Source organism: Lontra canadensis, unplaced genomic scaffold, assembly GCF_010015895.1.
Source record: "Lontra canadensis isolate GAN:19392208 unplaced genomic scaffold, GSC_riverotter_1.0 scaffold34, whole genome shotgun sequence".
Lineage (NCBI taxonomy): Eukaryota > Metazoa > Chordata > Mammalia > Carnivora > Mustelidae > Lontra > Lontra canadensis.
The window spans coordinates 1,666,945-1,681,207 of record NW_022631028.1 but is presented as its reverse complement, the minus strand read 5'-3'; the positions used below and the strand labels follow the sequence as shown (position 1 = coordinate 1,681,207).

The following is a 14,263-nucleotide window of genomic DNA, read 5'->3' as shown; positions in this document are numbered from 1 at the left end:
CCATGGAAAAGGGAACAGATGGTAACCTTAAAAGAGAAATGTTCAACTTTGGGGAGAGATTTTATCTTTGGCTGCTACCTTTTGAAATAATTCACATGCATGATCCTCTCCTACTGTATATTTAAAAAAGAAAAAAAACAATCAATGTAGGAAAAATTTGGGTTTTTGATTAGAATTTTAAACCTATGGGGATATTTAGTAGAGGTGAAAATGTCTTTCCATGAGATCTTGGGGCTAGATTTGTTTGGTGGGAAAACATATTCTTGCTCTTTTTCTGAAAGAAAACCTCACCTGCGGGTCTCTTTAAAAACGCTTCCATTTCCTTAGCTGCTAGGAAGCTTTTATGAAAATGGTATGTTGTCAGTATTTGTTAAGTCCACTGGTAATGTTTCTAGTCAGCATATGTATTATGTCTGTTTAATGACTATTATGGTCAAGAAAATTGCAGTCATGGTCCATAGCCCATGCTCTGTCTGGTTAAATATATTTGACGTTGCTCTTGGGATATTGATTTGGAAGAACAGGTTGGAGTCCACGTTCGAACATTCTCATGAGGCTTACCTGGTGGCCTCTGGCCTTCCATGACGTTTCCACGCGTGCAGCTCCACACCTTCCAAGAAGACAGGCGGGCTGTGGGGTGCCGCTTTAGGCGATCCTGCCAAAAGGCAGTTGCCCAAGAATGTGTTTATGGTTTAGGACCCGAAGGCTGGTTGAACAATAGTTTCTTTTGCCTTCCTTCTCACCTCCCGCCTTTGCTGTTTGCAGGAAGATCTGCCTGCACTGCAAGTGCCCTCAGGAGGAGCACATGGTGACAGTGATGCCCCTAGAGATGGAGAAGACTGTCAGCAAACTCATGTTTGACTTCCAGAGGAACTCCACGTCAGACGACGACTCGGGCTGCGCCTTGGAGGAGTATGCCTGGATCCCACCGGGACTGAAGCCTGAACAGGTACCATTCTTTTTTTTTTTTTTTTTTAACCTTTCTTTCAAGTTTTTATTTGAATTCCAGTTAGTTAACATAAAGTGTAACATTAGCTTCAGGTGTAGAATTTAGTGATTCCTCATTTACAGCACCCACTACTCATCTAAACAAGAACCCTCCTTAATACCCATCATCCATTTAACCCATTCCCCCCCACCTCCCCCCGTCCCCTCCAGCAACCCTCAGTTTGTTCTCTATAGTTAGAGAGTCTGTTTTCTGGTTTACCACTCCTTTGTTTTCCCCTCTGTGTTCATCTGTTTTCTTCCTTAAATTCCACATATGAGTGGAATCGTATGCTATTTGTCCTTCTCTAACTGACTTGTTTCACTTAGCATAATACTCTAGCTCCATCCAGGTCAATGCAAAGGACAAGATTTCATTCTTTTTTATGGCTGAGTAATATTCCATTGCATGCATATACCAACACTTCTTTATCCATTCACCTGTCGATGGACATTTGGGCTCGCTCCATAAACTGGCAATTGTTGATAACATTGCTATAAAACATCAGGGTGCACGTGTCCCTCAAAATCAGTATTTTAGTATCCTTTGGGTAAATACCTAGTAGTTCTCTTGCTGGATTGTAGAGTAGTTCTATCTTTAACTTTTTGAGGAACCTCCATACTGGTCTCCAGAGTGGCTGCACCAGTTTGTATTTCCACCAACAGGGTAAGAGGCAAACAGGTACCATTCTTGATGAGGAGGGCGGGGTTTGGGCTGTTTCTCTCTGTCCTGCCCATACTTCCTCATTCCAGCTCAGAAGGAAGAGTTCACTTTGCTGAGTCAGAGAAGTGGTTGGGGGTCCATGGGTTGACATCTAGCGTACCAGTGGGTGCTGAGGAAAAGCAGTAAAGATTAGTCCTATGGGGGCCACTGCTAATTCACTCTGGATTGCCATTATTAGCTGTCAACAGAAGATTGGCCAGAAACTTCTCAGAAACGCTGGCTTTGAAACATTAGGGAAACTTGATTTTTGAATGGGGGAAAGGTAGTTCAACACTGGCCATGAATCTTTAAGATTCTCTGTTAAAAGAGAGTGAGGATGTAAGGATTTGCCTTATTCTTCCCAGTGATATATGCTGTGTTTAAATACTAAATTTGGCCTTGCTTTACAAAGAAAGACATTGGCATTTCCTGAAATATTTGGCACTACCTACAGGCTGCAAATATTGGCTCGATCAGATGATCTCGGTTTCTTTCTGTTTCACTGCATTTCTGTCCTTGGAGTTTTCTTCTCCACCAGCCTCGTGTTGGTTTAGAATCCCCCTTTTTTAAATCTGGACACTTACCATCTGTGAGAGACCCCAGTTTTGCCCTCTGACACAGAAAATGGCTGTCTCTAGTGATCTTCATGTCTGACAGAATGTTTGGAAGCTTAAAATGTCCTGAAATTTTAAAGCCAGGGACTTTGGGTGCAATAATGCTTCTAGAAAAAGTTCTTTTTGACGAGGGAAGACCCGAGAATTTGCCAACAACTCAAGAGTAGACCCCTAGTAATTTCTCTTTGATTAGCCGTTTCTCATTTTCTTCTTCCAATATTTGAGGTCGTAAATTGGCACCTGGAATCAGGCACCCAGGTAGGATTTGTTTAGCAAAATATTATTTTAAATTTTGAATTACTTGCTAATCCTTAAAAATTTGTTTTTATGTGAAAGTTCATATTTATCTCTTGAGGAAGCCCTTCATAAGCCCTGTAGGCACTCCATTTTTGTGATTTCTTATAAGGAAGAAAATGTTTTAGAACAGAAACATTCACAGAAAATAATCTCCATGAGGATTCAAGGTATCAGGAAGAAGAAGTAAGAACATTTTCTCTTGGTTTGCAGGTTAAGGGTATATCGTTATTTCCTTCTGTTTCAGTGAAGATTGTATTATTAAGGAGTAAGCTTCCGAAGAATGAGAGTATTTGATTGAGTTTGTCTGAACACTAACAAGGTGGTGGGAGACTGAAGATCTCTGGCATCACCATTCTGCCACCAGTATTTGAGCAGGGAGTTTTCACACCTAGATACATCTGTGAGCTTATTTCATTTTCTTGCTAACCTCATTTCCAGCAGCTTCTAAGAGACCCATCTTTCTTTTGTTCACCTTGCTTTCTGCCAAATTGGGCCCTGGAATTGTGAAGTTATGCTATTTGGGGTTCCCTGCTTAGGTAGACTCTTCCCTAAGACCATGTAACATCACCCTATGATTTTCAGGCCCAGAGAAAATTTTCAGTTGGCCCAAGAGTATAGACAGTTGCAGAAGCTGGGGTCTTGGTTCGGTTCACCAGTTCCGAAAGTGAGTGCTGATAGTCATTTTGGAGGGTGCTTCACTTAACCAAAATGCATGTTTTGGGGAAACATGAAACAACTTTCTTTGATTTGTTTTGACAGAAAGCAATTAATGTTATTAAATAAGTGGTTTGAATTATGTCCAATGAATGGATAGTCCCATCTCTTATAATTCTGCTATTCCTTGGATGGTTTTCTTTATTCCCTGAATTTCTTCAAACCTATGTGACACAGATGGTTTGGAAGGGCAGTTGTTCTCCAGAGAGACTCTCTCTTCAAGCTGTTTGAAGGGCTGTATATTTGCCTAATAAAATGGGAGTCTGTATTTAAAGGTGTTTGAAGGGATCATGTTGCCTGAAAGAAATGGAATTCAAATTTTAAAATGATGAGCTCTTTTAAAATCTATTATTTATGGAGCTGTTTATATGTTTAAGGATTTTTTAAAAGCTGTGTAGGATGTCCTAAGATTAGGCAAATTTGAGACCCTGTATGCTTTTCACTAAAAATGCTGAAGTTTAATAGCATGTCTAGTTGTCTCTGGTTTAAGAAAATTCATTTTTCTATCAAAAGAAATTACAGGGAAAGTTAAATGCTTTGTGCTCCAGGGGAAATACCAAAGACCAGTTAGGGTTGAGAGTCATGTGCCTTTGTTTCTGCTAGAAACCTTTCATTTGACTCCCTGAGCATGGGGTTGGTAATATACCTTCAGGTGATACTCTTTATTATCCTGTTTCTTCTGAGAAATGCCTTCAATTAAGTATAATGCACACAGAAGTACCCTAAATGGGAGGTGTTTTTGAATAAGGGCATTTAATTTCATAAAACCCTACTAGCTGCAAAACCTGACCTTCTTAAAATAGAGCAAAAAGTGATAAATGTAATAGATTATGCTGGAAAGGAGTAACATTTATGTCATGATTTTTTTAATGACTGGACTGAAAAGTCATCAGTGAGGTTGCCTGGATCCTTCCCCTCTGCTCACCTCAGGCAAGGTGTGTCCCGTCATCTGGAGAGCCCTCCAGTACTTCAGTTGCCCTGACTGGCCGTCTGTTGTCTTCTTTCGAGCTCTAGTTTGACTTCAAATCAGTTAATAATAAATGCCCTGTCTTCTAGAGATGTTCTCGTGATCAGTTTACAGTAGTAGGTGGTACTTCAAGAAAATTTGGAGGGTATTTGACAAGCTGGAAGAAAAGCAAATGGTGAGCAGGGTTTCCATACCTGAGTACTGTTGGAATTCTGGGCTGGATAATTCTTTGCTGTTGGGGCTGTCCTAAGCTGTGTAGGATGATTAGCAGCTTCCTTGGCTTCTACCCACCAGATCCCAGTAGCATATACCACCCGTTCCCTCGGACATTGGGGTGACCAAATATCTCCAGGCAGCGCCCTGTGACTCTGGCAGGGGGGGTGGGTTGGGCACCCTAGTTGAGAACCACTGAATCAAAGTGATGTTGAAACCCAAAGGATCTGTCAGCAAAATTCTGGCCCAGTCAAGACATAAAAGGCTGACTCACATCAGCAGACATTTGTTCGAGAACCTTCCATGTTCTGGGTCCGGTTTCATAGCTGCTCCCTTGTAGCAGGGTCAGGTATCTGGTGGCGTGAAAGCATGGTGGTCCCTCTGCTTGAGCAGAGTCTGGTGCTCTGCAAACAGACCCCGCTGTGCTCAGTTAAGTCAAAAGAAGGATGGGACCGGTGTGAGGAGCTGGCAGTGGTGGGGATGTCCCCTTTGTTCTCCAAAACACAAATCGCTTTCTCCTTTAGTGTAGAGAAAACTGGCTCATTGAAAATACGTAGAAAGGAAAGAAATCACACCTAAGAAAGTGTGGCTCAAAATCACCCATAATTCCACCAGTCAAGAACTATTATCCGACAACCTTTACTGTATGCATGTAGCAAGTAGCTTTGTAATAGGAGAACTTTCCATTTTGTTTTGGTCAAAAACGTGATGATGCTGTTCACTTACCCCGACTTTTTTTTTTTTTAAGATTTTATTTATTTATTTGACAGGGAGAGACACAGAGAGAGGGGGAACACAAGCAGGGGGAGTGGGAGAGGGAGAAGCAGACTCCCTGCTGAGCAGGGAGTGGATGCTGGGCTCTATCCCAGTACTCTGGGATCATGACCTGAGTCGAAGGCAGAGGCTTAATGACTGAGCCACCCAGGCGCCCCTTACCCTGACTTTTGTTCCACTTCGTGTATTGTGAGCAGCTTTTGGTATCCGTGTATTTAGATCCAGACGACCCTTTGGAATGGTTGCCTGTCCTCCTCGCTAGTGTCTTACCTGGAGTGGTCCGACCCGCCACTAGGGAGCATTTGGAAATACATGTTTGGAAGGGGTAGTTATTGTCAGAATAGTTCCACTGGCACTAAAATGGGTAGAGGGTTGAGACGCTTGACATCCTGAAAATTACCAGATGATTCCGGGCAAAGAAAAGGCCACCCCTCCCGAATGCCAAGAGGACCACCGCCGAGCACCGCGGAGCTGAAGGTTCATTTTTGACCATGTGCCTTGCTGGCAGCTTTCCTCTGCGTTGAATAAGGGGACAGCAGCCATCGTCCTGTGCATTTGTCTGTTCCTCTGCTTCACAACACTTCTTAGGGGTGGGGTGGTCTCCTGTAAACATTTCTAAGGCTTTTGATTTATTGTGACAAACTTCTGTGCAGAAGGGTTATAACTGGTACTGCCTCTGGGTCGATCGTCTTCATTGGGTACATATGGATGTGTTTTTCCTATTAATTCTGTCATCGCTCCATGCAAACCTGAAGAGTCCCATCAGATCGTGTCTCCTGAGGGAATTCCTTTCCATCCGTGTTTTGGATACTCTGAGTATCTGTAGAGGTTTCTCGAATATGAATGCCCCAATCCTTGGTCTCCAGACATTAGTAATACTACCTTGACCTTAACTGTGGTTCTGTGCATAAAGAGTGGCAATTCAGTTATTTGTTTGGAAGTCTCAACTTGCCCACCAACCCCTCCCAGGAAGGGTGAAGATAGTGGGAGCCACTGTCCAATGTTTGGCTTTCCTAGTATTCTGCCACATGTGGCAAAGCAGACCATCCAGTACCACCTACGGGGGTGGGGCATATTAGTTGGTTTGGAGCCCTGTGAAAGTCTAGAACCATGTCTCCTAGAAGTACACAAAGTTCTTCGTTTGGCTTTTAATTCAGTGACAGTAGTTCAGCCATCACTTATCAGATTCAATGTGTTTCCTCAAGGAGCTTCCGTGACCACCTCCTACCCCCAATACATGATTAAGTCCCCATTGACGTGCTTTGTAGCAATCCCTGCTACTCTCCTTATTAACACTTTTCAAACATAATTAGATACTTACTGGTGCAATTATATGTTGGATATTTACCTCTTCCACTTTGGTCTAAGATCCAAGAGGGCAGGATCTTAGAATCCCAGCCCCTTGCCCAGAGCCTGACCCATGGCAGACACCCAACTAATAGTTGTTAGGAGACGAGCGGAGGACTGAGGTCCTCTGCAGAAGCAGAAAGGCTCAGGGTTGCATCACATGGGAAGAGCAGTCTTAACAATATTATTTTCTACATAAAGGAGGATTCTGTGTCAATTTCTCCTGCTCCTTGTGTTTCTCTTGAAGGCCTGTGTTCCAAGCAGATTCCCCTAGCCATTAAGATTGCTTCAGGGTTTTCTCCACCGACAAGGGGAGCTCACAGAAGGACCTGGCTCTAGCACATGGCTACCACAGCGCAGCTCACTCCAGGACCCGGAGCTGGAGCCAGGTGGCGGGAGCCAAGGGCCTGGCAGGGAATCGTTTGTGTCCCCATCCAGACATGCAGAGCCCTTCGGGAGCTGCGGGGTAAGGAGGAAGCAGCATTGTCCCAGGGAGGAACCAGCCTCGCCTCTGGAGTCAGGCACACCCAGGCGCCGCTTCATCCCTTCCTGACCTTAGCAACGATGTTCAGCTTCCAAGAGCCTCAGTCTTCTCATGATCATGATGATGATGACAATGGAGGAAATTATTAACACTTGTTCCTTGCCTACCAGTTTTTCACTTTGCTTGCATGATTCCTTCTCCATTCTCAATACAACCTTATTTGAAAATTATTATTCCTGTCTCTGTTTTGGAAGTGAATAAAGCAAGACCCAGAGAAATGCAAAGAGACATGCCCAAGGTCACACAGCCGATCGACAGAGATGGTCTTGGCCAACCCGACCTGGGAGCTGATTCTCTCTGAGCTGTAGGCCACAGGAGCTGCTCTGGGCCCCAAATGAGGGGGTGTGTGCATACAGAAGGTGCTCCATAAAATGGTTATCTCCTCCCTGCCCTTCCTGCAAAGCTAGAGTGACACTGATGACCAGTGTCCCGAGCAGGCAGGAAGAGGGCAAAAGGAAATTTGGGCTGACCAGGACAGAGGAAGGTTAGGTGGGCGTGGAAGAGGTGAGGGAAGCATGGGCTTTGCGGGAGTCCTGGATCCCCTCTCAGCCTTCTCAAAGGCCTTCAGTAGGCCCGTTTTGAATTCTGCCGATCTGGAGGTCTTTCTGTTCCCCAGGCTGTCTGCTGTGTGAGCCTTGTAAAGGTGCCACATCTTTCTAATGTAGTTTTAGTTCCACGGAGCCAAGTGCCAAGGGCAACTTGGACGGGGGCCTGCTCGGAGCCACCTGACCGAATTCTCTCACACCCCAAGCAGGTTTCTGGAACGGTCTGCTGAAGAGAAGAGCTCTGCCACCCACCTCCCTCAGAGCCCGAGAGCTCCTGCCACTTCACGGTCACCAGGCCCGGGAGGAGTGTGTCCCTGGGGCGTTTTCTGTGGGCTGCTCAGAGTGCAAAGAGAGCCTTCCCACAACCAAGACTATTCTGCAATCCTCCCCCCCGCTCAGCCTCCTGGGAGCAGTGGGTCACCAGGAGGCATCACTCCTGGCTCTGGCCTCTCTTGGCCACTTAGAGCCTCTTTAACACCTGTCTCTCGCAGGTGGACTTCTTGGCGACGTTTCCCCTGAGAGTGTACAGAGTGCATCAGAGAACGTGCTGGAGACTTTTGTGATGAGGGAACAGCAGGGGGGCTTTTTTCCTGCATTCATTCCTTTATTCAGCAGATACTCGTGTGTATCTACTGTGCTTCCGCCACTATTCTAGGCACTGAGGCTAAAACAGCAGACAAGATAATGAAGGTTTCTGCTAGACTGTAGTCATAAGGGGGTGTGTGTTAGAGAGATGAATTAGAAAACAAATAGATGTTCAAGATAATTCAAGATGGGGATCCGTGAGAGAAGAATAACGTCAATACACACTTAGTGACCTCTTCCACTGTCAGGTGTGATCCTGGGTGCCTTACAGGGGGTGTCCCATTTAATCCATGCCTCAAAGAAAGCAGAGAAGCTTCTGTGACAACGGAGGTGGGCCAGAGTGTTGGAGGGACCGGCTGACCTAGGCTGGTCGGTCAGGGACGGCCTCTCTGGGGAAGCGGGATTTGAACCGCTGCTGAAGGACGTGAAGGGGCTGCCTGTGCAAAGGTCTGGCGTGTTGCAGATGTTATGGGACCCACTTGTGTGAAGCTCAGAAGTGAAACAAAATCAGTATCAACTTCACATCTGCATGACGAATTCGGGCAGCGGGTGGTGAACGGTGTGGGGAGAGATGAACGGAGCCCATGAAGTGTCCAGCTGTGGCCAAGACATCCATGGATGCAAAGGCTGGAAAACCCCAGTGTCTTGGTCGCCCCTTGGAAATCGAAGGAGGGCTCACCTCACACCCATCACCTCGGGGCTTCTGCTTACAAGTCAGGATAGGGCAACAGAGAGCCCCCATTACGGATACTCCCTGAAGGTTTCTGTCTGCGCATTTTGTTAGATGTCCCACCTTCTCAAACGTGAGCCTGTCGGAGGGAGTCACACATTGTCTTGCTCACTGCGCATGCTTGGTACCTAGAATGATGTCTGCTGCAGATTACCCATGCGATGTACACATGTTACCTGAATAAGCCATCGCATGTCATCCGTGTACAAAATCCTTCCCTCTTCCCGTGAATCCCTTGCCACTCAGAGAGGACCAGAAGCTCGGCCAGGTTGCCACAGGTAGGAAGGGGCGGGGCCACGGCGCACACAGGCGTCCTGGGACACTCCACTGCTAGTCTGGGCTCCTCTTCCTCCACCTGGCTTTCCTCTGCGGCAATCCACCCAGGAGATCAGAGCCAAGAAAGCCGGCGTGGCGTGTGTTGGAAGAGCGGGCGGCATGTGTCACACAAGGTGCTTTCATTCTCAGGGAAGGATAGTTTCCCCTAATCTCAGGTTGACCCGGGTGACTAAGGGATTCCTCTTTTCCTCACCTCCTGTTTCCCCATCACTGCAGGAAGCAGGAAACTTCAGAGGCTGATTTTCCCCCATCCACAATCTCTGTTTATCTCTGGCTCTCCTCACTGAGGAGAGTCATCCTGGCTGACAGCCCCCATGGTGAGAACCACGTTGCCTCTCCCTCCTGCACGGGTCCTCATGCTCCTGTGCAGTGTCGCAGACCTGGGCCCCTGACCGCGATACTCATTCACCGGGCAGATATTATGGGATGCCAACTCTGTGCTGGGCACCGAGGGACAGCCGTGAACACACAAGTCTCCCTTCCCTTCTAGAGCTGACATCATTGTAGAGGCTGCGGACAAATTAGCAGTTTGTACAAGTGAACGAGACACTTGCAGAAAATGATGTGTGCTGGAAAAGCAGTAAAAAATGGGGGATATGATTTAGAGCCAGAGAAGATATACTTTTCCTGTGAAGAACAGTGTAGTAAATATTAGGCCTTGGGAGGCATGTAATCTCTGTTGCAAATACCCAACTCTGATGTTGTTCACCCAACTCTGATGATGTCGTGGGAAGGCATGATGTCATAGATGAATGGGCATGGCCAGGTGACAATAAAACTTTATTTACAAGAACAGTCAGTGGGCCTTAGTCAGTATTTGACTGAAAGGCCAGAGCTTGCTGCTACCTGATTTAGAGAAGCTACTTTAGATGGGGTGGCCAGGGAGAACCTCTCCAAGGAGATGACATTTGAGTTCAGTTGTTCTGCAGAATGATGGTTTGATATTTTGTCAGCCTAGTCCAATGGTTTTCAAAGAATGGGTTCCCCTACCAGCAGCATGAGTACTACCTGGGAACCTGTTGACAAATGAAGATTTCCGGGCTCTGTCCCAGACCTACTGAACCAGAACCCTGAAGGTGGGCCCAGCATTCTTTTTGGACAGGGACTTCAGGTGTTTCTTAAACATGCCAAAGTTGGAGAACTGCTGCTCTAAACCAATGTTAGAAATGACAAATCTTGGCTCTACCAGTTATTAGGTCTGTGACCTGAGCTTCACTCAGTTTTGTCTGAAAAATGCAGAGGCTCGTGCCCAGGTCTGGAGTCACTGAGAAGACGAACTGAATTTCTCCCCAAAGAGCCTGGGAGATGCAGACCCATAGGCGGTCCTCATCCGACCGTGACTGCTGTCATCACCACGGTCACTGTTTGGGTCTTCAAGACACTGCAGCAGAGTTGCCTGTGGGTAATAATGGGGGATGAGCCCCAGAAGCTATCTGCTTCCACCTCCAGCATCTTGCCCTTGGCCGACCTCTCTTGAATATGGCCCGAGTACAAGGCTGTCTGTTAAAGGAGAATTGGGGATGCTTTTCAAAATCCCTTCACTGCTCCTGTTCCTTCACGTTCTCCTTGGCCCTTTTCGTTCAGAAAATGCTCTGGTCCCTGTTATTGTAGAAGCATGAGTTTTACCGCTGTGACTCACCCCTGTGGCACCTGGATCCACGGTGCCAGCAACCAGTTTTGCCATTCGCTGTCAGGCGATGGACAGTTCGTTCTTTATAATGTGTGAAGCTGTTTATACCAAGAGGGGCAGAGACTGGCAGATCTGGGGGAAGGCAGAGACGTGGTTCATCTCTGTAGGCCTGCTGGGTGGTTCTGGTTCTTAAGGGAACGTACAATCAAATCACCCCTCTAAAAACCCCACAAACACCATCATTAGACGCACCAGCCATTCACCCTACCGTCTTCATTTCATTATTCCATCAGCACATGCTGAGCTCAGAATGGAATTTCATGGCTGCAGTGAGACGCATGGCTCCCCAACTGGATTGGATTAAATTTCTTCTAAGCGGCCTCTCCCGTGTTCACCTTCCCTGTCACCCATCCCAGGGCTCTCAGTGTGGTGTAAGAGATGAGTGGGGAAGGGAGGTAGAAGGAGGCCCCGGAAGAGATCTCCCGCACGGTTTCGGGAAACCAGTCACGTGAACGATGGATGCCGTGTTGATCTTGGCTCCAGAAATGCACTGACATCATCACGCGGCAGTGGGAACTATGCCTATGTGCACTCTTCTATAAAACTGCCCGTTAATGAACTTGTTCTCAGCGGAGCTGTCAGAGATGGGACTAGAAGCTGCGTGCAGGCTTCAGGGCCTCTGCCGATCACTTCAGCAGCCTGGCAGCCAGGTTCCACGAGCAGGGCCTTGTCAAGGCTTGTGTGCAGAGTGTGATGCCTAGAGAAACCTAGACTCATCTGCAAACACCAGAAAGGAGAGCTGCCATCAGGGTTTCTAGCTTTCAAGATGGATGGCCCCCGCCTGCATAGTAAATGCTTTCTGGGATCCTCCGGGTGGCTGAGTGGGACTCAGGACTTGGACTTCCTGCCTCAGCACACAGCTGCCTGCCCTTTCTGTGGACTGAGCGGCCAGTGGCCTGCACTGTGAGCTGCTGTGATGGTTGATTTACTCTCGGGATGATCTGTGCCTTCTGACTCGTGAGATATTTTGAGTAGTTTCATGGGCTGGTCAGATGAATCTGCTATCAGGTCATTTAGTAACTGATCCCCACCCATCCGTCCGGGTCTCTGTACATTCATTCATTCACTTTGCACACAGCCATTTATTCGTTTGACCGTTATTTATTAAGTCATCATTACCTGCGGGCCGTCAGTCCAGATGTGATTCGGTGTGGCTGTCGTCGGAGTCCGGAGTCCGGTGTAGAACGGGTGTGTCCCAGCCCCTGCCTGCAGATTCTGCTCTGTGTGACACAGACTCATTTACAGGCAGAGGGAGACAACTCTCCCTGGGGAAGATCCACCGAGACTTCAGGCTCTGTGCTGCTCTCCTGTGGCTTCTGTCTTTGACGTACTTGTTCTTGACAGCTCAGAATGTTCCAGAGCATGAGCTTGGACACTCACTGGCTTTGTGTTCAAATCCTAGTTGTGTCGCTTCCAAACATGGACCACGTTCCTCCACCTTCCTGATCTTGCCTTTCATCATCTGAAAAATGAGAATCTCATTATCTAACTATAGCATGGTTGTAAGGATTAGATGAGACCATACCTTAAACATAGGGCTTTCTTTTTAATAGTGAAAAATCCGAAATAAATCCCATGTCCATCAGCAGGTAAGTGGTAAACAAAGTGTGCTGTATCCGTAGAGTAGAATGCTATTCTGCAGTAAAAAAGAATGGACTCTTGAGATGTGTAACAGCCTGACGGAATCGAAAAATCATTCATTATTCTGAGTGAAAGAAATCAGACCAAAAAATTATGTACTGTATGATTCCATTTATATGAAACTCTAGGAGCTTTAAGCTATAGTGACAGAAAGCAGATCAGTGGTTACTTGCAGATAGGAGGGGTGGGAGAATGAGAAGGAGGAATGGCAAAAGGGAAGAGGAAGCTTCTGAGAGTAATAGGGTTTTTTTTTTCTTTATCTTGATTATACTGATGGTTTTGTGGCTATATATGTATATATATATATATATATATATATCAACATTTATCAGGATAGATACTTTGAATATGTGCAACTTATTGTATTTCAATTATCTCAATCTAGTGACTGAATGAATGAACTGCTCTTTAGCAAAAAGGAAGGAAAGCATCTTCTCATGCCAGTGGTGGGTTCTTCCTAAGGTTCTGTGGTTGCCTCAGGAATTAACAGAACATTTTGGCCAAGTACTGTCAGAAGGAATTTGCTTAGTATTAATTATGCACAATAAAAAGGAGATTGGGGACAGAAACTCATCAACATCCAGAGGGATAGCCCTGAAAAATCAGTTCCACAGACTGGTTCATTTCATCATCTCTGTAAATTCTCTAGGACAGTGCTTAATACGTAGTTGGCACTCAGTAGTGGTGGTAGTTGTTATTGCTCTGGATGAATAAAACTTGGTGATCAGATCTTGCTAAGAGAAGCTAATTATTCAGGCAATTTCTGAACCTGAATTTCCTGCATGAACTGGATAAATTCATAAGCTCTCACTGGATAGGGTATCAGGGCTGCCACAAACAGTTGTATAGTTTGTGCACTGCACAAAGTTTCCCAGCCAGGGGGGTGATTGGAGGCTGATAGTCACCTGTGCTCTGATGATTCCCAAAAGGAGGCATACCTTTTACTGTATGATGTAAGACTTTATCTTAAGAGATTGGGGGCTTTTTCTAATTTGTGGTTGGGAAGGGTATTTGTATAATTTCTGTAAAGATACCAAAAAGTCTAACAGCAACATAGAAGGGACTATAAACCCTAACTAGCCTAGCTTATTGATGATTTTATTTCTTACTTCCCTGCAGTCCTGGGGTTTTGGGAAATCTATTGTCTGACCCTTGCCAAAGGATATTACAGGACGTGGAATTCCCATCTTCACTGACATTGAGTGATTCGTAGCAGAAAGGAGGGAAAATTTTTTTTTTTTCTTCCAGTTTTGATGGTCAAGATGGTGATAGTTCATGCCCTTTTCTATTTTCTCCTTCATCTTTTACATTTAACAAATCATTGCAAGCGTCATAGCCTTGGACAGAGAGGTAGGCAGGGGAAGGAGCTGAAATACCAACCAACTAATTTTCCTAAGCACTTGGCAATTCTTTTCATGTTTGAGGAGAGGTTCGGACCTATGTGGATAAATTTGACGCTGAGTTGTGCATGATTTTGAAGCATCTCTCTTCTCCTGGACCCCATTGCTATGTGGATAATCAAGAATTCATCTGGATGATGAAAATTACCTAAGAAACAGCTCTGCTGAAATAGGGTCTG

General features: G+C 45.9%; 1 protein-coding gene across 4 annotated transcripts in view; it reads left to right on the top strand.

Moving 5' to 3' along the window:
- PRICKLE2 (prickle planar cell polarity protein 2) overlaps window positions 1-14,263 on the top strand; it is a 319,612-nt gene that overhangs the window by 229,525 nt on the left and 75,824 nt on the right. For all 4 annotated transcript variants that reach the window (XM_032867319.1, XM_032867321.1, XM_032867320.1 and 1 more), the window contains one exon: window positions 766-949. In XM_032867319.1, the coding sequence (XP_032723210.1) occupies window positions 766-949 (184 nt within the window). The remainder of the gene's footprint in view (window positions 1-765; window positions 950-14,263) is intronic.